This window comes from Dendropsophus ebraccatus, chromosome 4, assembly GCF_027789765.1.
Source record: "Dendropsophus ebraccatus isolate aDenEbr1 chromosome 4, aDenEbr1.pat, whole genome shotgun sequence".
In the NCBI taxonomy this organism is placed as follows: domain Eukaryota; kingdom Metazoa; phylum Chordata; class Amphibia; order Anura; family Hylidae; genus Dendropsophus; species Dendropsophus ebraccatus.
In genome coordinates, this window is record NC_091457.1 from 117,843,085 (window position 1) to 117,868,198 (window position 25,114).

A 25,114-nucleotide genomic window follows, 5' to 3' on the forward strand; every position below is an offset into this window, starting at 1 on the left:
GGCATCTTTGGAAGTATTGGGGGCTGCTGCAGTCAGGAGGCAATGCAGAAACAAGCTAGGAGAACACCAGGGGAGCGTGGGAGGTAAGTAAAATATTTGTTATTTCAAAAATATACCAGAACACCCGCAAGGGCTGCATGATCATCTGCGTAAAAGGCTTGGAAAGCGAGCATGAGTCTAGCAGAGCGGTGTTAGCTTACATTGCCCATTGGGCTGTGTAATACAGCCCTATGCCTCCCTTGATCTGTAGAAAAGGGTACCAATCATTCCACTCACACGGCAGGATACCTTTCGAAACTCTGGCAGGTATGTAGTCCACTCCTAAAACCAATGGTGTATAGAACCGCCTGAAGCAGCACGTGCATTATAATACACTTACAATGAAAGGCTATGACTCCTCCAGCAGTTCTGTACACCACTCGCTTTAGCAGCAGACTACATACCTGCTGGACTTTTGAAGGACTATCCTGACGGGTGAGTGGAATGATATTCATCCTTTAAAAGTTTTTCCAATAAAACTAGACAAGTCGTGCACAGGTGCCAGTAAACCAGGATTTAGCAGTATTCACCAACCGGATTAGCTCAGAGAAAAGCAAATGTAGAGACAAGAAATTTGCAAACTTTGTGTCATGCACAGTTCTCTCTCATACTCCAATACTTCTTTTGGGCAAGAGACACTGTCGCGCAGCAATTTCTGGATGGAAGACAGACAAAAAACATTTCACTACATGAAAATTCAGTCAGCTCCAAGAATCCGGGTAGGTTTAGTTTCTGCCACTGCTTTCTGGCAGAAAGAGGCCATCTATGCATGAGCACAGATTAAAAGGTAACCTCTATGAAAAGAAGGCCACAAGTCCGGCTCCTCTAACCAATGGCAATAGCTTGAGTTATGGCCAGGGAAAGTTGGATTCAGGCAATTGTTTTGCACAAGCCGAATTATCAGCATGAGACAAGAGTTCAGGAAGTTTTAACAGTCTGTATTTAGTTTTACAGACGGAAAAGTGGGAATTTATCAAGACTGCCGTATCTATACAGCTGTATTAACTGAACTCCCATGCCTCTCAAACTTGCTTTAGTTTCATCCTACTGAAAAATGTGGCCATCCATCCTGCCATAAGAGACAACACATGTGGCTGCAGGATGTCCTGTACATATCACTGCTAGGGGGGACTGACCGTTATACCCTATGGCTCCTCAGATCATCACACCAGTCTCACTCCACATCAGAGGCAGGATTAAAAAGACGGCAACAGTGGCCGGCTGTCAATGGCAGGTGTAATGATGTGATGGAAACCATGACATTTTCTTCTGATAAGCATCTGTAAATGGTCCTAACAACTAATAGCTTGGCCAGTATGGCCTAATTCAGGGGCAATTCATAGAAATGACCATCCTGCTCCTCTCAGTCCCATCATGAGCAAACTGTCAATAGGCCAAAATGTGTGAGTGCTTTAGACCAAGACCCAGGGTCTTATTGATCAAAACATTTTAAAAGAAAAACCTGTTTTTGCTGCACACACCAACCAATCAGAACAGATATTTCATTTCACAAACTGTGCTGGTAAATGAAAGCAGAGCTGTGATTGGTTGCCATGGAAAACATACTTTTTAAACAGTTTTGATAAATCTGCCCCACCCAAGAAGTTGCTTTTATATATTTTTAAAACTGGTGCAGAGAAGCCCAATTCCCTAGAAACAATCCCCTCTGCTAACCTTTAAAAGGGTTTTCCCCCTTAAAGTTAAACACTATCCACGGGATAACTATCTGATCGCATGGGTCCTGAGAACAGTGGATAACCTTGTGAATTGGGACAACCCCTTACAAGCCTATGGACACCTTTGAAAAGCTTTTTTTTAATATTTTTGTTTGTACTTTAAAAGGGTTGTCCAGCGAAAATCTTTTTCTTTCAAATCAACCATTGTCAGAAAGTTACATTAGATTTGTAATTTACTTCTATTAAAAAATCTCAAGCCTTCCTGTACTTATTAGCTGCTGTATGTCCTGTAGGAAATGTTGTTTTGTTTTCATTCTGACACAGTGCTGTCTGCTGACATCTCTGGCTGAGACAGGAATTGTCACTTTGATCTCTCATTGAGATCTTTGCTGTATAGATATACAGCAAAGATCAATGAGATCAGCACTCGTTTGCTGTCGGCTGCTGCAGCCGGAAACAAACGAGTGCTGAGCCGGGGACGGCACCATCTTGGAGTGGTCACCGGCCGGCAGCAGTAACGGACACCAGGGACCGGTTGCCTCCGATTAGCTTATTAGCGGACACGGCGATCAGACCGTGCCCGCTAATAGCGGCGGTCCCGGGCTACACGCGGCACCCGGGACAGCGGCGCTTCAAAGCGGGGTTGCCATGTGGCCCCGCTTTGAAGTGCTCTTGTCGTGAATTTTTTTTTTGCAAAAATCAATAGTACAGGCGATTTTAAGAAACTTTGTAATTGGGTTTGTTAGCCGAAAAATGAATTTTTATCATGAAAAAGCAGTTTGAAGCTCTCCCTCTGTCTTCATTGTTCTCCTATGGAGAGAGAAAAATAAGAAACCAAAACAGGACAACAAAGTTAATTAAACGCTACAACACATGCTCTCTTCTATGACAGTCACCACTGAGCTATCTGACCTCTGAATTGCACTCTGAATAGATGTCCTGATTCTGAGCAGTGGATGACAGAAAGGAGAGGGGGGAGGCTTTTTAAATGCAGATAATGGCATATTTGCTTGATAAACCCAATTACAAAGTTTCTTAAAGTCGCCTGGACTATTGATTTCTGGAAAAAAAAAAAAAAATTCACGACAGTGACTCTTTAACCCCTTAGGGACCAAGCCTATTTGAGCCTTAATGACCAGGCTCATTTTTTCTAAATCTGACCTGTCTCACTTTATGCGCTTATGGCTCAGTGATGCTTTTACATATGCTAGCAATTCCGAGATTGTTTTTTGTAACATAGTTTTTCAGTGCAGATTTTGCTGTACAAGTTTTCAGGCGCCAGGTGCGTTTGCAGAGCCCCTGTAGTGTCAGTGAAGTAAAACCACCCCATAAGTCAACCCATTTTGGAAAGTTAACCACTCAAAGAATACATCTTGGTGTGCAGTGAGCATTTTAACCCCACAGGTATTAGAGGAAAGTATTCAAAATTAGACAGTAAAAATTAAAAACTAGAATTTTTCCAATAATATGTATGTTTAGTTCGAAATTTCTCAATTTCACAAGCAAGATGAGAGAAAAGGCACGCCAAAATCTGTAACGCAGGTTCTTCTGAGTAGAAAGGTACACCATATGTGGGCATAAACCACTGCATGGGCACACAGCTGGGCTCAGAAGGAAGGGAGCGCCAATTAGCATTTTCAGTGCAGATTTTGCTGTAGAAGTTTCTGAGCGCCAGGTGCGTTTGCAGAGCCCCTGTAGTGTCAGCAGAGTGAAACCCCCCATAAGTCACCCCATTTTGGAAAGTGCACCCCTCAAAGAATACATCTTGGTGTGTGGTGAGCATTTTGACCCCACAGGTATTAGAGGAAAGTATTCAAAATTAGACAGTAAAAATGAAAAACCAGAATTTTTCCAATAATATGTTTGTTTAGTTTGAAATTTCTCAACTTCACAAGGAAAGGGAGAGAAAGCGCACCCCAAAATCTGTAACGCAGGTTCTCCTGAGTACAACGGTACCACATATGTGAGCATAAACCACTGTATGGGCACACAGCGGGGCTCAGAAGGGAAGGAGCGACAATTAGCATTTTCAGTGCAGATTTTGCTGAACAAGTTTCTGAGTGCCGGGTGCGTTTGCAGAGCCCCTGTAGTGTCCGCAGAAGAGAAACCCCCCAAAAGTCACCCCATTTCGGAAAGTGCACCCCTCAAAGAAGTAATCTCGGGATGCAGTGAGCATTGTGACCCCACAGGTATTAGAGGAAAGGATTCAAAATCAGAAAGTAAAAGTGAAAAAAAAAAATGAATTTTTTCAATAATATGTTTGTTTAGCTTGAAATTTCTCAATTTCACGAGAAACAGGAGAGAAAATGCACCGCAAAGTTTGTAAAGCAGGTTCTCCTGAGTACAACGGTACCTCATATGTGGGGATAAACCACTGTCTGGGCATGCAGCAGGGCTCAGAAGGGAAGGAGCGTCATTTTGCTGGTGCAAAACCGCAGCTAGTATCGGTTATTAGAATAGCGCAGTTGCTAAAAAAATTTTTTTAAATGAGATTACAGGTAATCTGGGGTAGTGACGGGCAACCTGGGGTGGTACGAGCAGTCTGTGGCAATCTGGGGTGTTCACCGGCTATCTAGGGGTGGTAACGGACAATCTGGGGGTGTTTACTGCCTATATGGGGTGGTAACGGACAATCTGGGGGTGTTTACTGGCTATCTGAGTTGGTGACGGGCAATCTTGGGGGGGGGGGGGGGGTCACAGGCAAACTGGGGTGGTGATGGTCAATCTGGGGGAGGAGTGACAGGCACACAGGCAATCTGAACGGTTACAGGTTAACTGGAGTGGTTATGAATAATGCAGGGTGGTTACAGGTAATCCGGGGCACTTGACTTTTTATCCAGTCACCAATGATTTTTGGTGACAGGACAAAAAGTGCCGTATTCATCTCCTCTCACTGCAGATTAACGGTGAGAGGAGATGAAAGCATGCAGTGCCCGTTACCGGTGGCCGCCGTTTTACTGGTAATAACGGCAATCGTCGGTGCGGGGACTGGCCGGGACTGAGCCCACACTCTGCTCCGACTTCTCAGCGACCTCCGGTAGGTGAGAGGAGGGGGCTGCGGGCATTACCAGCGCTGCTGCACTATTCTGCGCCATAAAGAGCTGATGGCAGCAGAATAGAGCCCATTAGTGATCGCCGTAAAAATCAGTATCGTCGGTCACTAATAACATAACACATGTATTCTCTGGGTCACTACGGTTACAGCGATACCACATTTGTGTAGGTTTTTTTAACTATTACCACTTTGGTGCAATAGAAACTATCTTCCTAGCAAAAACCCACAAAAACTGACGCCACATTGCAAGATCCATAGCGTTCTTATCTTTTGCGCGACAGAGCTGGTTTTGGGCTTATTTTATGCGGGAAGATCTGTAGTTTCTATTGATTACAAGTTTTATATGTATTTGATTTTTTGATCTTTATGACGTATTTTCTAAAGTGGATTGATAAAATACAGCTATTCTGGTACTGTTTTTTTATTTATTTTTTTACAGCGTGTGTCGTGCGATATAATTATTGATATCGTTTTATAGATTGGGTCGTTATACATCCATATGATTTGTGTTTTTGATCACTTATGTAATGTTTTATAGTGTATGGGGAATGTAATGCATTTTTATTATGGGGGAGGGGGGATTGTGCTTGGTGCACTTTTTTTTGGTGCACTTAGATTACATTATACAATACACTGTACTGCTTCTGCAGTACAGTGTATTGTATAATGTGACCATCCTGCTGACAGGCAGTAGCACAGCCACCCCTGTCATCAGGATGGCTTATCCATGGTAAGCCCGGGGGCCTTCATTAGGCCCCCGGAGTTACCATGGAGACATCGGGGGACCGGACGGTGCCGCGGGACCTCCGATCACGTAAGTGGACCTGCGGCGCCGTCCAGTACACACCGGAACCCGTTAGATGCCGCTGTCATGCTTTGACAGCGGCATTTAACGGGTTAAAACTGTCCGGAGCGGAGAATCCTCCGCTCCGGGCAGCTACAGGAGGGTGTCAGCGGTCACACTGACAGCTGATCCCCTGCACTGCCGCCAGGGCGGCAATTCCTTCCGATGCGTACGCCGTTAAAAGGCGTACGCATCGGAATAAAGCCCATTAGTGGCCGCCGGGAAAAGGCAGCCCCGGTGGTCACTAAGGGGTTAAAGTTTCACTGTCGTTTAATTTTTTTTTTTTTGTAGAAATCAATACTACAGGCAATTTTAAGAAACTTTGTAATTGGGTTTATTAACTGAAAAACGCATTTTTATAATGCAAAATCAGTTTGAAGCTCTCCCCCGTCTTCATGATTGTCTATGGAGAGGGGAGGAGTTGAGGGAGAAGAGGCACCAAAACAGGACAACAAAGTTAATTTACAGCTACATCACAGGGCTATCTCCTCTGAAGTCAGCACTGACCTCTGACCTTTCATACAGCTCCCACTGTGTAATCCTTTGTGCTCTGCTGCCCTCCTCCCCTCTCCATACAACAGACAGGGCCCAACTGATGTAACCGTTGAGATTTCCCGATAATGAGCAGTGGATAAGAGGAGGGAGGGGGGGACCTGGGAAAAGTCTTTTTGAATGCAGATAATGGCATATGAATAAACCCAATTACAAAGTTTCTTAAACTCGCCTGTACTTTTGATTTCGGCAAAAAAATCAAATAAAAGTGTCACTGCTGTTTCAAAAAATCTTTTGACATGTCCGAGATCGGTCTGGTTCTGAGTGTTTAGACCTGCATTGATCATAACAAGCTGGGAGAAGTCTGCACTTAGCGCGGTTCTCTCCCAGCTCTATATGACGTGATGAGCCCGAATCTCTCTCTGACATGGAGCAGGGAGCAGACTGTAATTCAGCGTGGTCCTCTCCCCGCTCGTTCTCACAATCGGTATGGGTCTCAACACTCCCTTACGTTGCTATAGTATTTGTAAGCTAATACCAAGAATAGAACCTAAACACAAAAAAATGAAACAAATACATTTAGAGAACTTTACAACCCCCCTCTGTGTTTTGGTTCTAATACTGAGGCAGATTACGCAAATGTGGCCTTTTACTTTTACTGCTGTACAGTGGTAAGAATAGCATTACACTTCCCTGCAACTCTGAGCTGAGCCCAAGCATAAAAAAAAAAAATATCCCAAAAACTATTCATCTTCCATTGTTTATGTGATCTAGTGCTGTGTTTATACAGCAAACTATATTTAACAGCATTTCACAGCCAAAATATAACCCAATATCTTCCTTATGTTATTCCTGCAATGACAAAGGGGAAAGTTATTTCTTTGCATCTAGTCAAACATTACCCCATAGATTAACAAACTACACACATCAGAAGAATTATGTAAGTAAACCTTACTACTACTACTCCACATATCATAATCCCTACACTGACCATTCTACAAATAAGTGGAGGAAAATAGGTATTCTCAGCGTTCAAAATGACCCCTCTTCATGCTCTTGGCCTGCTTCGGTTTCCTGCTTTGGGTGGAGGGCAGGCAGCTCCACAATCACTGGTTGTTCTAGCCAGCAGCACTGTGCCCCTCTGCTCTGCAAGGGCTTGGACCTGTCAGTGTGAAGATCATTACTCCAGATAAGATGGCCGTGCAAGGGAACCTAACATAAAAGGAGGTGGCCGGGAACCTAGACAGCAGCTGTAAACATGACAGACAGTTCAGAGTGCCTAGCAGAGAGCTAATAAACAAAGCTAAGAAAAGTGACTGTCCGCCCCTTTTTGCATTATGACTTCTCTACAGAGGGGTAAAGGATAAATTTTGTAGTTTTCATACCTTATTTTATATCATACGTCATGGTGCTTGTTCCAGCAAAAAGTGATCTTTTATCCCCTGCGGATTGCGCTACCGGGCGGGGCTTCATGGCCGCAGCGCCACTTAGCTCCGCCCACATCGACACTCATTGGAACGGGCTGGCCTAAAGGTCTAGACCTCACCCCCTCTAGGTCAGCCCAAACCTACAGTGGCGATATGGGCGGGGCTAGGTGGCGCTGCAGCCGTGAAGCCTAATCAGGTGGCACAATCCACAGGTGATAAAAGATCACCTTTTACTGGAACAAGCACCATGACCTATGATATAACATAAGGTGTAAAAACTGCTAAATATACTGTTTACACCTGTGTAGAGAATTCAGAATGCAAAAAGGAGGTGACTGTCACTAACTTTTAATGACCTACTTTTACAGATACAGTTGTCCTGATGAGAATACTCCTTTAAAAGACAATGATGACATTTACATCCCCACTTACATGGTCTCCCCTGTTTTCGCCACATGGCAAAGAAATTGATCCAGCTCCGGACACACTTCCTTCTTCCCTTTTTTTTCAAAATCTAAAAAAATAAATAAAAAAGTAAAATATTGTGCAATAATTAAACTGTTACTTGTGTACACTTAAACATGAACACATGCACACACCATAACGTTACTGTCTAATATAGACTGTTCATTGGTCATCTACAAACAAACAAATGTGCACAAATGCTACAGTGAGAAGGCAAGACCACTATCCACTAATAAAGGAGCTAACCATTAGCCCACAGGTGTCAAACTTATGACCTTCCAGCAGTTCCAAAAATACAATTCCCATCATGTCTGAACAGCTAAAGCGTGGCACGCCAGGAGATGTAGTTTTCCAACAGTTAGCCACGGGTTTGACAAACCTGCACTAGATTTTACTGTAGAATGAAAGGAAACTCACAACTTGATCTTAAAGCGTAACTGTCATTTCAGCGTCATTTTTCTGAAAACAATAAATATCTATAGTACAAGCGATTTTAAGAAACTCTGTAATAGGTTTTATGTACTAAAAGAGTTTTCTTCTGGACTGAAAAAGCAATCTCCCACCCTCCCCCCTCACATCAGAAGCAGCAGGATTTCTGTCTCCATTATGTGGCTATGGAGAGGGGAGGGGCTGTTAGGAGTGACTGAGCACGGAGCAGTTCTGCAAAGCACAACACCCTGCAATCTTCTCTCAGTAAGTTCATAGATAAGCACTGACCTTTCTGACACCTGAATTTAGCGTTTTAGGTGCCCAGACAGTCTAGAAACAGCTGACCTTCATGTCACCTCTTCCTGCTCCCTCATCTCCCTCGGCCCCTCCCCCCCTTCATAGGCTTACAATGGAGAGAGCAGAACCCGTCTTCACTGGCTTCTCTGTAATGAAGACGTGTTTGCCTGATAATGCACAGATAAGAAGTCAGGGGGGAGGCTGGGAGATTGCTTCTTGAGTACAGAAGGAGGCTTTTTTTGGCTGATAAAACCTATTACAGAGTTTCTTAAAATCGCTTAGGGTTCGTTCACATCAGCGTTTGACCATCCGGCACCATTCCGTCTACCTTTTCCGTTTTGGAGTAAGTAAAACGGAAACTGGCGGATCCGTTAAAATCCCCATAGACTCCCATGATATTTTAGTGTGCTCCGTTCGCCCTGATTGTGCTCCGTTTGCATGCAATCCGTTCAAGATCCGTTTTTTTGAACGGAGGAAATAATAAGTGTTTGCAGTAATTTTCTTTCAGTTTCAAAAACGGATCATGAACGTAAAGTGCAGTTCCGTTTTTTTTTTTTACATTGTAGTCAATGAGGACGGATCTAAAACGGAAGGTATTTCCGTTCACATCCGTTTGTTTTCATCCGTTTATGCACTGAGCATGCGCAGAAGCAGACTGATGCAAACTGATGTACCAAAGTCAGTTTTTTAAAGCCAAAATACAAACGGACCATTAAAAAAAAAATGAACATTTTGCAATCAGTTTGCATCAGTCTGCTCATCAGTTTATGCTCATCCGTTTAATATAGACGGATCCGTTAGAAACAAAGAAAAACGCTAGTGTGGCCGAGCCCTTAGACTACTGATTTCTGAAATATAAAAAAAAAAAAACATGACAGTTCCGCTTTAAAAGCAGAGGTCACATTGCAGAATGCAAACCAACTCAGTGAAACCAAACTGAATCACACCAAGAAAGCTGTACTAAAAGAGGTTGACCTCCCCTATTGCATTGCCTCCCTGCTGGGACCCCCAATAATAAGCTGTTGTTATCTGTAAAGAAAGTTGGCAGCTGTCTGTACCACCACTGCAAGGAATTACATTACACATTCAGAATGGACAGGGACAGTAGTTTCCATGATGTACACTGATGAACACTGGGCCTCATCTACGCATTGACTAGAATTTACTAATAGAGTATACTGTTTTCAGTTATAATAGATATTATGTAATTGCAGAGACTTATGCTAAATTATAACATATGAATGCCAGACCTGTAGGTCTGACAGTATGAGGTCAATCAGCATTAGACACCCCCATATAGCTGCAGGATATAACGCTGTCACGTGGCAGGTAGAAGTGGGGATGTTTCCATTAAATCTCAAAACTCTCTTGTATGTGGCGGTATAGAAGAAAAACATGACCTACACAGATTTCTGCTATGAAGTCACAATTGTGCAATAAGGAAGCTCATCGGTAGGGATACACCTAATCCACTCGAACAGTGCCAAGTATCTGTAGCGCCCCAAGTGCTATTCTGCCAGGGCTCACAGCCACATTGTTACATGTAAGTTCTCCAGAGCATGCACACAGACTCACAAGTTATTTTAAAGGACAAGTGCCATGAAAAACTTTTTCCCAGTAATTGAAGTACATTACAAAGTTATATAACTCTACCCAACTCATACCCAAAGGCCCAGTTCACACTGAGCAAGAACATCGGAGCTCCTCCGCAGTGTGCTGCTTTGAGTGAATGAGAGGGCGCGTGCGCGCTTTCTCTTCCTCTCCTCTCAAAGAAATGACACATCACTTCCTCGAGCAGAGAGCGGCGGCTGCGGAGGAGCGCTTGCCCTCTCATTCACTCAAAACAGCTCACTGAACACGGCGGGATTCCACGGTGGAGAGCTCCGCCGCAGAATTCAGACGTTCTTGCTCAGTGTGAACAGGGCCATAGAGAGCACCAAAAACACACCAAGGTCTTAAAGGACATGTGCCATGAAAAACTTTTTCCCAGTAATTGAAGCACATTACAAAGTTATATAACTCTGTAATGTACTTCAATCACCTATCTGCCTCCCTTCCCTGTCTTTTCCCCCCTCCACCCCCCACCAGGAAGTGTAAGAAACTCACACAGACCTGATTACTGTTGTCACCATCACCAGGCAGCTCCTTCTTGTGAGGATGAGTCATCAGCAGGAGGGCTGCTCTAGGTCCTGTTACACCAGCCCCCCCCCCTCCCCAGTCCAAGTGATGGGAGCTGAGCAAGCTGAGTCACCTGACAAGGCAGGGGAGAGGGGAGGCTAGTGTAACAGGAGAAGGAGCTGAGAGAAGAGCTTGGTGACAGTGACAACAGTAATTAGGTCTGTGTGAGTTTCTTACACTTCCTGGTGGGGGGTGGAGGGGGGAAAAGACAGGGAAGGGAGGCAGATAGGTGATTGAAGTACATTACAGAGTTATATAACTTTGTAATGTGCTTCAATTACTGGGAAAAAGTTTTTCATGGCACATGTCCTTTAAGACCTTGGTGTGTTTTTGGTGCTCTCTATGGCCCTGTTCACACTGAGCAAAAACGTCTGAATTCTGCGGCGGAGCTCTCCACCGTGGAATCCCGCCGTGTTCAGTGAGCTGTTTTGAGTGAATGAGAGGGCAAGCGCTCCTCCGCAGCCGCCGCTCTCTGCTCGAGGAAGTGATGTGTCATTTCTTTGAGAGGAGAGGAAGAGAACGCGCGCATGCGCCCTCTCATTCACTCAAAGCAGCACACTGCGGAGGAGCTCCGATGTTCTTGCTCAGTGTGAACTGGGCCTTTGGGTATGTGCACACTGAGGAAAAGATGAGGAATTGGGTGAGACAGTGAAGAGGAATCCACTCTTATTTCAGCTTAAAATTCCTCCCGTAAAATATGAACAGAGCAATGTCCCATTGTGTTCAACGGGATTTCCACTCTGTCGTTCACACTGCAGAATTTCAGAGCAGAATTTTCTGCTGCCGATCTGCTTTCTGCCCAAAGAATTGACATGTCAATTCAATAACCCCGTTCACACTAAGCAAGAACGTCGGAATTCTGCGGTGACATGTCATTTCTTTGAAAGGAGAGGCGAGGAAGCAGACACATGGGCGCCCTCTCATTCGCTTAAAGCAGCACACTGAGCACAGCGGGATTCCACAGCGGAGAGTTCCGTAGCAGAATTCCGACGTTCTTGCTCAGTGTGAACGGGGCCTTTTGGTGGATTCTGCTTGAGGAATCCTATACAAGTCAATGGGGCTTAAATTCTGCTTGTATTCCGCTCGAGGTCTGCTCAAATTCTGCTCCTATCCTGCCTGAGCTGAATGGGTGAGGAATTTCAAGCAGAAAACTTTCCTCTACAATTCCTCGGTGTGCTCATACACCTACACATTGCGCACTATTCACTAACCCTTCCTGGTTGGGGTAGTAATCAGTAGTTCTGACAGCTCAGCCTGCTCCCTCCCACTAACTACTAGCAGCCCGCATCCTAGCCGAGCTCATACTACTGGCAAGTTGTTTCTTTCACTAGACATCATGTGCTTCTACCCTTAGGCTGTGGTCACACTCTTCCCACCGCTCCCCACCCACAGGCCTCTATGTAACTGTGCATGTTCCATTATAAAGCAGATGTCTACCTAATAGCAACTTCATGGGGCTGGCATAATCATGTGATGGATGGACAGCAAATGATACCAGGTTCCATGGGGAGTTTATTAAAGGGGGGGTTTGTATTCCCTTTCTGCCTTGGTGGCGCTAAAGGGGCATAATGATTTTTTTTCTGGCAGATACGGCACACTCCATCAGATGTGATGCTTCTAATGCTGATTAATACAGCACCACACACAAAAATAAGGACCCTAAAGGGGTTGTGACTTCAATGGTTGCCTATGACAAAAACTGCATGTGATTTGCAAATTCCTTTGTCTTTTACAACCAGGAGCTCTAAGGGTATGTTTACACTAGGTAAGGAATTTCAAGCGGCATTCTCCACTTGAAATTCTGCCTGTTCCATTGATTCAATAGGTTTTTCTCAGGCTCAATGACATGTCAAATCTTTGGGCGGATCACGGATTGCACTTGAGAAGTCACATTGAATCAATGAGATAGGCGCAGATTACGCTTGAAACTCCTTGCTTAAAGGGAACCTGTCACCCCCCGTGCCGGGGGGTGACAGGTTTCCTTTAATTCCGTAATGGGCACATACACTTAAGAGTACTTGGCCAACATGGTGTGGAAGCAAAATCCATCCTCAGACTGTGTACACGGATGGAGCAATAAGGCACAGCTAATTCTGTTGGGGAAGAAAGAATTGCTGGAAAAATATTGGTAGATCAATCACACGGCCAGTACGTGTACAGTGAGTTATCAATTAAATTAATAGAATAAATCAAATGTGAAAACTTAGACGCTGAAAATATCTGCAGAATCCAGAAGCCATTCTGTTTTTTTCTCCCTGTTACAAACGAATGAGAAGCAGCTGAAGGTTGTGACAGCAAAAAGCTGGATTGTGCTGGTCCTGCTGGGAGGGGGTGGGGGCAGAATCCCTGGAAATACTGCAGACAACCATTATCCAACTGCTCGCAAAATGCCTGTGTCTCCTGAACAGAGTATACACACTCACACACACCCAGCAGCAGCGGCACACCCAGCTCAATGCCCCCACACAATTCCCTCCCAACATTCCCCCTACCAGCCCTGCCAGGACTGACATTGTGCTGAACCGTTCACCAAGCAGGACAGAAAACTAGCTGTGCTGGGCAGCAATCCCAAGCCAGCCAGGCTCTACACAGGCCACAGAACAGCTCAAACATCTATGCCACAACTTTTACAAAGATAAAGCACCAAAGTTTGGGAATCCGCAAAAACTAGAGTAATAAATGGGGAAGCGAGGGGGGAGGGGGAAACTTCAATAGGGTGCAACAAATTTCTAGGCTATTCCTCTGTGTTTAGCCCAAAATTCAGTTCAACTTCTTATCATGGAGCAAAACTTGTCCAGACAAGTACTCAAAGCATCATAATAGAGAGCACTGATCAAAAAGAACTACTTGGTACAGAACTCAGACTACCACCGACAGATGACGTCAGAAGAGAAGGATCAGGCAGGGTAGATTTCATCGGCACAATTCTTTCATTCTCAGAGGTGTCTGGCAGCAGTTTACCCGAGTCCCCCCACTTATAGCACATTACCATGAGGTCCAGCAGAACATTCATACATATCCCTGAACAAGTATTTGGCCTACGGTTTGTATTGCTACCTTATAGAAAGAGTTTACCATGTATCAGATTACTACAAGACCACATAAAGCAAGCCGCAATGCCATCCCTGTTGGTTTCCATACTTGATCAACCTGTTGCAGAAGAAAACTATTGTTTGCAAAGTCCAGTATCTGGTGACAAACTGATAAAGCCAGAGGACGACACAGAGGTGCACTGCTCTCCACACTCCGCATCCAAGGTGGTGTCCAATGGTCACTGATACAGAGAATTTCCACAGACAACCATATTAGATCTCCGCCTGAAAGCCTCCACCTCCAGTCCTTATAACATTGGGGAGTTACACATGGAGGGACACAGAGCTTACAGAGTCATAATACACACCTAATATAGTACTACTGTTTCAGCAAGTATAATAGGCCAAACGCCTTTATGCCGGCCAAAGCCACCGATATCGACAGGACAGTCATCCATCTAATGTACACAGGAGTGTCTGAATGTTCTCTTACAGTGGAGGTCAGATATGAACATGAGGATTGGGCTGTTGTATTCCATTATGCCTGATGCCTTACTTCTCAACAGAAACAAGCCTCCGCCAGGTGCCACCTCCCACCTACAATGCATACACATTTAGCCGAGCATGGGGAAAGCACGAGGAACAGCTCAGAATAGTTTAAACAGGTTGTCAGTCACAAAGTATTAGAGTTTTTTTCCCCACAAATATGACCAGACTACCATGTAAAATAATTAAAAAACAATCTGTACTTCACTCCCCCACAGAATGCTGTGTCATGGCGCTGAGTCTCCACGGTGCTCCACCTGCTCAGCCAGTCCCTGCTAGCAGTGGTGTCCCACCTCACACAGTGATTGGCTGAGCAGCAATGCCCTGTGCCATCTTCAGCACCAGTAAGTGAAGCGCAGTGGAGACAGGCCACAATGATACAGGAGACTGCAGGGGAGCAAGGGAGGCAAGCACAGTTCTCTCTTTTATGAGGCAAGCTGGTACAAAGTGTCCTGTACAAAGGGTTAGCTGATCAGTAAGGTGCTGACACCCAGGATGTACAGAAGGCATGGAGCCGCACGCCTCAGCTCTATACTATGGAGAGGGTGTGCCGTGTCACTGCAGCTCAGCTCCAATTAAAGTGAACTTGGCACAGCAATTCCACAATGTACAGAGCTGAGGCTTCCGGCTTCATACATGGTGCACACCCAAGCCCCATGGCTGTACAGAAGAGCTAACCAGTGAGGGAGGGCCGGGTGACTGCACGCCACAGATCAGCTATTGGTGATATATCCAGAGGCCATCTGTGACCACTGCCTGGAAAACCCCTACATCTTGTTCACTACATGTCACCTTATTAAAAAAAGAAAAAAAAAATGTATCCTCCACTCTCAGATCCCCAACTACCACTCTTATGACCACCCCAAAGCCTCTCCATTGCCATCTTCCACACTCATGTCTTCTTTCTACCAGATATCCTCAATGGTCGTTCCCAACCCCCACAGTGCAGCCTCCATCCCCATCTCCTAATAACCAGAATGCTTGTGTATTCCACCACCTCACAGCCTGCACGCTATCACCCTCCACCACATCTCCTTGTAGCCTGCACACACACGCCTCTGCTATCGTGTACCACCCATTACCCGCCCCCCCTTGTGGCCACTACCATCATTTCTTTGTAGCTTCTGCTTTGATTATGCCACAAAAGTGCTGGATGAAGGTGGTGCTGTGGATATCGCCTATCTGGACTTCAGCAAAGCTTTTGATACAGTTCCCCATAAAGAGCTGATAGAGAAGTTGGAGAAAATTGGACTAAATCCCTGGATAGTACAGTGGATTTGTGGTTGGCTGAAGGATAGATATCAGAGGGTTGTTGTTGATGGTGTATATTCTGAGCAGAGACTGGTTACAAGTGGTGTGCCACAAGGGTCTGTTCTGGGTCCTATTCTTTTTAATATGTTTGTAAGTGACATAGGAGAAGGTTTGGTAGGTAAAGTTTGTCTGTTTGCTGACGACACAAAAGTGTGCAATAGGGTGGATATTCCTGGAGGTGTCAGTAATATGGAAAATGATTTAGCTTTGCTAGATACGTGGTCCAAACAGTGGAAATTGAAGTTCAACGTTTCCAAATGTAAAATAATGCACTTGGGGAGGAGGAATCCTCTATCCGAGTATCACATTGGCAGTACTGTGTTGGAAAAGACTTCAGAAGAGAAGGATTTAGGGGTAATGATTTCTGAAAGCCTTAAAATGAGTCACCAGTGCAACCAGGCGGTGGGGAAAGCAAATCGTATGCTGGGGTGTATAGCTAGAGGTATAACCATTAGGAAGAGGGAGATTGTGATCCCGCTGTATAGAGCTCTGGTGAGGCCACATCTGGAATACTGTGTCCAGTTCTGGAGACCTCACCTAAAAAAGGACATTGATAAAATAGAACGGGTCCAAAGACGAGCTACAAAAATGGTGGAGGGTGTGAGGCATAAACCATATCAGGAAAGACTTAAGGATTTGAATCTGTATAGTCTGGAGGAAAGACGGGAAAGGGGGGACATGATTGAAACCTTTAAGTATGTTAAGGGACTAAATAAGGTTCAAGAGGGGAGTGTTTTTAGTAAAAAACTGAGCTCAAGAACAAGAGGACACAGTGAGAGGTTAGTTGGGGGAAAGATCAGAAGCAATGTAAGAAAATATTATTTTACTGAAAGAGTAGTAGATACCTGGAACAAACTTCCAGCAGAGGTGGTTGGTAAATCTACAATAACAGAATTTAAACACGCCTGGGATAGACATATATCTATCCTAAGATAATAAGTAAGAAAATACTAAAAGGGCGGACTAGATGGACCCAGTGGTCTTTTTCTGCCGACAATCTTCTATGTTTCTATGTTTCTATGTTTGTGCCTTCTACCACCAGTACCTTATCATAGCCTCCACTCGTGTGTTTCCTACTATCACCTTGTCATAGCCAACCCTCCTCCTTATAGCCTCTTGTCTCCCATATCACCACCTCCTCATTGTCTCCACTACCACCTTTCATCGTAACCTCCAATCTCATGTCCTCCAGCACCTCCTCCTCGTAACCTCCACTCTCATGTCCTCCAGCACCTCCTCCTCGTAACCTCCAATCTCATGTCCTCCAGCACCTCCTCCTCGTAACCTCCACCACCTCCTCCTTGTAACCACCATGTCCCCTATCACCACCTCGTTATAAGGTGCATTTAGGGTCTATTTACACAGAAAGATTATCTGACAGATTATCTGCCAAAGATTTGAAACCAAAGCCAGGAATGGATTTGAAAAGAGGAGAAATCTCAGGCTTTCCTTTATGACCTGATCTCTGTTTATAGTCTGTTCCTGGTTTTGGCTTCAAATCTTTGGCAGATAATCTGTCAGATAATCTTTTTATGTAAATTTACACAGAAAGATTATTTGACAGATTATCTGCCAAAGATTTGAAGCCAAAGCCAGGAACAGAAAACTAGAAACAGATATCATGTCATAAAGGAAAGCCTGAGATTTCTCCTCTTTTCAAATCTATTCCTGGCTTTGGCTTCAAATCTTTGGCAGATAATCTGTCAGATAATCTCTCTGTGTAAATGGACCCTTACACAGACAAGATTGATCTGACAGATTTTGAAAGCCAAATGGACTTCAAAAGAATGGACTTGAAAAGACAGGGAATCTCAGTCTTTCCTTTATGACCTTTTCCCTGTTTATAGTATGTTCCTGGCTTTGGCTTCAAAAGTCTATCAGATAAATCTCTTGTGTAAACGCACCATTAGCCTCTGTTATCGTGTCTCCTACCACCTCATTATAGCCTCCCCAACCTACTTGTAGCCTCTGCTCGTCTTCCTACCACCTTGTCCTCGTAGCCTCCACTCTCGTCTCCCTTACCACCACCTCGTTGTAGCCTCTGCTTCTGTGTACCCCCCTACCACCACCCCCTCCTCCTAGCTTTCACTCATGTGTCCCCTACCATCTCCACGTAGCCTCCGTTTTGGTGTTCCCTACCATCACCACCACCTCATAACCTCTGCTCATGTGTCCCCTACCATCTCCACGTAGCCTCCGTTTTGGTGTTCCCTACCACCACCCCCTCCTCCTAGCTTTCACTCATGTGTCCCCTACCATCTCCACGTAGCCTCCGTTTTGGTGTTCCCTACCATCACCACCTCCTCATAGCCTCTGCTCATGTGTCCCCTACCACCACCTCCTCGTAACCTCTGCTCTGGGGTTTCTCCACTCTGGTGTCCCCCTACCACCACTTCCTCCTCATAGCCTACGCTTTGGAGTCTCCTTCCAGTGCCACCTCTGCCCTGGTTTCCCTTACCACTGTCTCCTTGTTGACTCTGCTCTGGTGTCCCCTATCACGTCCTCAAAGCCTCTGCTTTCATGTCCCCTACCATATCTTCATAGCCTCCACCACATGCTCCTTGCAGCCTTCCCACTAAGATACTCCACCTCCTCATAACCTCCACCTCCTTACAGTCTCCATCCTCATGTCCTCATGTCATGTCCACCTCAAGTCTTCACCACTTATAGCCTCAGCTCACACGTCCTCCACCAGCACCTCATTGTAGCATCCCCAATCATGTCCCTACCACCTCATAGCCTCCATCCTCACCACTAGTTCCTGGCCTCCCTGCTTAAGCTCCCACCACCTCCTCCTAATGCCCCCACCATAACCTCCTGGCCCCCATCCCCACCACCACCTCCTGGCATCCCTGCTCATGCCCCCACCACCTCACGGTCTCTACTTCAGCTCCACCTCCTGGCCTCCCTGCTCAGGCCCCCACCTCCTGGCCTCCCTGCCCATGCCCCCACCGCCGCTACCTCCTGGCCTCCCTGCCCATGCCCCCACCGCCGCTACCTCCTGCCCTCCCTGCTCATGCCCCCACCGCCGCCAGCTCCTGGCCTCCCTGCTCATGCCCCCACCACCACCTCCTGGCCTCCATGCTAATGCCCCCACCACCTCCTGGCCTCCCTGCTCATGCCCCCACCACTGCCACCTCCTGGCCTCCCTGCTCATGCCCCCACCTCCTGCCTTCCCTGCTCATGCCCCCACCGCCGCCAGCTTCTGGCCTCCCTGCTCATGCCTCCACCGCCGCCACCTCCTGGCCTCCCTGCTCATGCCCCCACCGCCGCCGCCACCTCCTGGCCTCCCTGCTCATGCCCCCACCGCCTCCACCTCCTGGCCTCCCTGCTCATGCCCCCACCGCCTCCACCTCCTGGCCTCCCTGCTCATGCCCCCACCGCCGCCACCTCCTGGCCTCCCTGCTCATGCCCCCACCGCCTCCACCTCCTGGCCTCCCTGCTCATGCCCCCACCGCCTCCACCTCCTGGCCTCCCTGCTCATGCCCCCACCGCCTCCACCTCCAGGCCTCCCTGCTCATGCCCCCACCGCCTCCACCTCCTGGCCTCCCTGCTCATGCCCCCACCTCCTGGCCTCCCTGCTCATGCCCCCACCGCCTCCACCTCCTGGCCTCCCTGCTCATGCCCCCACCGCCTCCACCTCCTGGCCTCCCTGCTCATGCCCCCACCGCCTCCACCTCCTGGCCTCCCTGCTCATGCCCCCACCGCCTCCACCTCCTGGCCTCCCTGCTCATGCCCCCACCGCCTCCACCACCTGGCCTCCCTGCTCATGCCCCCACCGCCTCCTGGCCTCCCTGCTCATGCCCCCATCGCCGCCGCCACCTCCTGGCCTCCCTGCTCATGCCCCCATCGCCGCCGCCACCTCCTGGCCTCCCTGCTCATGCCCCCACCACTGCCACCTCCTGGCCTCCCTGCTCATGCCCCCACCGCCGCTACCTCCTGGCCTCCCTGCTCATGCCCCCATCGCCGCCGCCACCTCCTGGCCTCCCTGCTCATGCCCCCACCGCCTCCACCTCCTGGCCTCCCTGCTCATGCCCCCATCGCCTGGCCTCCCTGCTCATGCCCCCATCGCCTGGCCTCCCTGCTCATGCCCCCATCGCCTGGCCTCCCTGCTCATGCCCCCACCGCCTGTCCTCCCTGCTCATGCCCCCACCGCCACCTGGCCTCCCTGCTCATGCCCCCACCTCCTGGCCTCCCTGCCCATGCCCTAACCTCCTGGCCTCCCTGCCCATGCCCTAACCTCCTGGCCTCCCTGCCCATGCCCTAACCTCCTGGCCTCCCTGCCCATGCCCTAACCTCCTGGCCTCCCTGCCCATGCCCTAACCTCCTGGCCTCCCTGCCCATGCCCTAACCTCCTGGCCTCCCTGCCCATGCCCTAACCTCCTGGCCTCCCTGCCCATGCCCCCACCTCCTGGCCTCCATGCTCCTGTCCTCCCAGCTGCCTCCACACACCTTGCAGCCTCCCCACCTTCCCCATCCTATAGCCTCCTTACTGTTCAGCCTCCACTATAAAGTCCACAATCAGCACTTCCTCCCTACAGACACCACAAGCAGACACTGAGGAAGAGCATTGACCTTTCAGAGCCTCTTGGAGCCGGTCGACGTCCATGGCCGGAAGGAGTTTGTCGCACACCGGCTGCCTTCCGAGCCTCTGAGCCACACTTTGTCCTCCAGAACCAGGAGACCCCACTTCACCCCCGGGATGGGGCCCCCTGCTCTTCTACTTTGACAAGAATAAAAGACCTGCAGGTCGCTGTAGCCGGTAACAGTCTCAACAACGGCGGCGGAAGCAGCTTCGGGAACGAGGAGCAAAAGCCGTCGTTCAATATGGCGCTCGTGACGTCACCGGCACCGCGCAGAGGAGGAGGCGGTGACGGAGGCGCGCTTCTCTACAGGGAGCGTCACGGAAACGAGCACGTCAAGAGTCAGGAGTGCGCGCACGTAATATCAGGGGGAAGCTTAGATAGCTCGCCGATTGGTGAATTCTTGTAGCAGACAGCGTTCTGATTGGTTATTCTTGAATGACGTCATGGCTGTTTGAGCCGCTATAGCTGTTGGTTTCTGTGACCTGCCTGTTTCTTAGCGCTGGTTGGTAGTTACGGGTTTCTGTTACCTGTCCGGCGCTAAGAACTGAAACGGCCAGTGTGAACCACAGCCAAAGGATGAATAAACTGCGGTTATAGCTGCTTGACCTGGACGACCTGTATCTGTTGTCCTGTGACATTTTATTGCAACCTAGAAAAGTGAAGAACTGCTAGTGCCCTCTGTGAGGTACAGCTGTGAGGTAAAGGGGCTTCAACTGTATATAAATGAGGGTCTATGGTGGTAACACCTTGGGCAAGAAGGGCTAACTGCTCTCCTGAGCGCTGAACAGACAAGCACTGTGCTAAGGAGTTACACAGTACAATCTATATCATAAAAATGAAAGTCTGTCTGTCCCATATAGACTTCCAAACTTGGCCCACAGATACATTAGGTGCCCAAAAAGGTTAGAGCGAAGTTCCCGTCCCTGCCAGATGTACAGGAGGGGAGGGGGAGGGGAAAGAGCGCCCCATAGAGATGAATGGTAAAATCTGCACACACAGGTGATATAATGGTAATGTCTAAATCCCATACTGTAAAAGGACCTGATGACATCACAAGGTCACGTGACTTCCTCAAGTCATGTGACTGTACAGCAGGTGTGGCTTATTCAGTTTAGCCTGGCTGGTCTACACGGCTGTAACAGGTTAGCTTCTCTCTGCACGTCCTTTCCACAGATAATGTTTAGGGGGACACAACAGTAAATATGACAATGGTGGGTGCAGTAGTACATGGGGAGGGGGGTGCAAGGAGGCACAGTGGTTAGTGCAGTAGTACATGGGGGAGGGGGTGCAGTACAGTATAATGGTGGGTGCAGTAGTACATGGGGGTGCAGTACAGCATAATGGTGGGTGCAGTACATGGGGGAGGGGGTGCAGTACAGTATAATGGTGGGTGCAGTAGTACATGGGGGAGGGGGTGCAGTACAGTATAATGGTGGGTGCAGTAGTACATGGGGGAGGGGGTGCAGTACAGCATAATGGTGGGTGCAGTAGTACATGGGGGAGGGGGTGCAGTACAGTATAATGGTGGGTGCAGTAGTACATGGGGGAGGGGTTGCAGTACAGCATAATGGTGGGTGCAGTAGTACATGGGGGAGGGGTTGCAGTACAGCATAATGGTGGGTGCAGTAGTACATGGGGGAGGGTTGCAGTACAGCATAATGGTGAGTGCAGTATATGGGGGAGGGGGTGCAGTACAGCATAATGGTGGGTGCAGTATATGGGGGAGGGGTTGCAGTACAGCATAATGGTGGGTGCAGTAGTACATGGGGAGGGGTTGCAGTACAGCATAATGGTGAGTGCAGTATATGGGGGAGGGGGTGCAGTACAGCATAATGGTGGGTGCAGTATATGGGGGAGGGGGTGCAGTACAGCATAATGGTGGGTGCAGTAGTACATGGGGAGGGGTGCAGTACAGCATAATGGTGGGTGCAGTAGTACATGGGGGAGGGGGTGCAGTACAGTATAATGGTGGGTGCAGTAGTACATGGGGGGGTGCAGTACAGCATAATGGTGGGTGCAGTAGTACATGGGGAGGGGTGCAGTACAGCATAATGGTGGGTGCAGTATATGGGGGAGGGGTGCAGTGCAGCATAATGGTGGGTGCAGTAGTACATGAGGGAGGGGATGCAGTATATGGGGGAGGGGGTGCAGTACAGTATAATGGTGGGTGCAGTATATGGGGGAGGGGGTGCAGTGCAGCATAATGGTGGGTGCAGTAGTACATGGGGAGGGGGTGCAGTACAGTATAATGGTGGGTGCAGTATATGGAGGAGGGGGTGCAGTACAGCATAATGGTGGGTGCAGTAGGACATGGGGAGGGGTGCAGTACAGCATAATGGTGGGTGCAGTAGTACATGGGGAGGGGTGCAGTGCAGCATAATGGTGGGTGCAGTAGTACATGAGGGAGGGGGTGCAGTATATGGGGGAGGGGGTGCAGTACAGTATAATGGTGGGTGCAGTATATGGGGGAGGGGGTGCAGTGCAGCATAATGGTGGGTGCAGTATATGGGGGAGGGGGTGCAGTACAGTATAATGGTGGGTGCAGTAGTACATGAGGGAGAGGGTGCAGTACAGCATAATGGTGGGTGCAGTATATGGGGGAGGGGGTGCAGTAGTACATGGGGGAGGGGGTGCAGTACAGTATAATGGTGGGTGCAGTACAGTATATGGGGGAGGGGTGTGGTACAGTATAATGGTGGGTGCAGTAGTACATGGGGGAGGGGGTGCAGTACAGTATAATGGTGGGTGCAGTAGTACATGGGGGAGGGGGTGCAGTACAGTATAATGGTGGGTGCAGTATATGGGGGAGGGGTGCAGTACAGTATAATGGTGGGTGCAGTACAGTATATGGGGGAGGGGTGTGGTACAGTATAATGGTGGGTGCAGTAGTACATGGGGGAGGGGGTGCAGTACAGTATAATGGTGGGTGCAGTATATGGGGGAGGGGGTGCAGTACAGTATAATGGTGAGTGCAGTAGTACATGAGGGAGAGGGTGCAGTACAGCATAATGGTGGGTGCAGTATATGGGGGAGGGGGCAGTACAGTATAATGGTGGGTGCAGTATATGGGGGAGGGGTGCAGTACAGTATAATGGTGGGTGCAGTAGTACATGGGGAGGGGGTGCAGTACAGTATAATGGTGGGTACAGTATAATGGTGGGTGCAGTAGTACATGGGGAGGGGTGCAGTACAGTATAATGGTGGGTGCAGTATATGGGGGAGGGGTGCAGTACAGTATAATGGTGGGTGCAGTAGTACATGGGGAGGGGTGCAGTACAGTATAATGGTGGGTGCAGTAGTACATGGGGAGGGGGTGCAGTACAGCATAATGGTGGGTGCAGTAGTATATGGGGGAGGGGGTGCAGTACAGTATAATGGTGGGTGCAGTAGTACATGGGGGAGGGGGTGCAGTACAGTATAATGGTGGGTGCAGTAGTACATGGGGAGGGGGTGCAGTACAGCATAATGGTGGGTGCAGTATATGGGGGAGGGGGTGCAGTACAGTATAATGGTGGGTGCAGTAGTACATGGGGGAGGGGGTGCAGTACAGTATAATGGTGGGTGCAGTATATGGGGGAGGGGGTGCAGTACAGTATAATGGTGAGTGCAGTATATGGGGGAGGGGGTGCGGTACAGTATAATGGTGGGTGCAGTAGTACATGGGGGAGGGGGTGCAGTGCAGCACAATGGTGGGTGCAGTAGTACATGGGGGAGGGTTGCAGTACAGCATAATGGTGAGTGCAGTATATGGGGGAGGGGTGCAGTACAGTATAATGGTGGGTGCAGTATATGGGGGAGGGGTGCAGTACAGTATAATGGTGGGTGCAGTAGTACATGGGGGTGCAGTACAGCATAATGGTGGGTGCAGTACATGGGGGAGGGGGTGCAGTACAGTATAATGGTGGGTGCAGTAGTACATGGGGGAGGGGGTGCAGTACAGCATAATGGTGGGTGCAGTAGTACATGGGGGAGGGGTGCAGTACAGTATAATGGTGGGTGCAGTAGTACATGGGGGAGGGGGTGCAGTACAGTATAATGGTGGGTGCAGTAGTACATGGGGGAGGGGGTGCAGTACAGCATAATGGTGAGTGCAGTATATGGGGGAGGGGTGCAGTACAGTATAATGGTGGGTGCAGTATATGGGGGAGGGGTGCAGTACAGTATAATGGTGGGTGCAGTAGTACATGAGGGAGGGTGCAGTACAGCATAATGGTGGGTGCAGTAGTACATGGGGGAGGGGTTGCAGTACAGTATAATGGTGGGTGCAGTAGTACATGGGGAGGGGGTGCAGTATATGGGGGAGGGGGTGCGGTACAGTATAATGGTGGGTGCAGTAGTACATGGGGGAGGGGGTGCAGTGCAGCACAATGGTGGGTGCAGTAGTACATGGGGGAGGGGGTGCAGTACAGTATAATGGTGGGTGCAGTAGTACATGGGGAGGGGGTGCAGTACATGGGGGAGGGGTGCAGTACAGCATAATGGTGGGTGCAGTAGTACATGGGGGAGGGGGTGCAGTACAGTATAATGGTGGGTGCAGTAGTACATGGGGGAGGGGTGCAGTACAGCATAATGGTGAGTGCAGTAGTACATGGGGGAGGAGGCGCAAGGAGGCACAATAGTGGGTGAAGTAGTAAATGGTGGATGTCGTGCATGGAGGCATAATGGTGGGTGCACCCCCTCCCCCATATACTACTGCACCCACCATTGTGCCTCCTTCCACCTGTTAGTGAAACCATC

At 48.4% G+C, this 25,114-nt stretch overlaps 1 protein-coding gene across 1 annotated transcript in view; it reads right to left on the reverse strand.

Moving 5' to 3' along the window:
* Positions 1–20,675, reverse strand: part of PPP4R2 (protein phosphatase 4 regulatory subunit 2) — a 34,435-nt gene extending 13,760 nt beyond the window's left edge. Inside the window, exons 1-2 of the mRNA XM_069966868.1 lie at positions 20,367–20,675; positions 7,966–8,047 (exon numbers count right to left, since the gene is read on the reverse strand). Of these exons, the coding sequence (XP_069822969.1) occupies positions 7,966–8,047; positions 20,367–20,400 (116 nt within the window). The 5' untranslated portion in view covers positions 20,401–20,675. The remainder of the gene's footprint in view (positions 1–7,965; positions 8,048–20,366) is intronic.
* Positions 20,676–25,114: the final 4,439 nt, after the last annotated feature.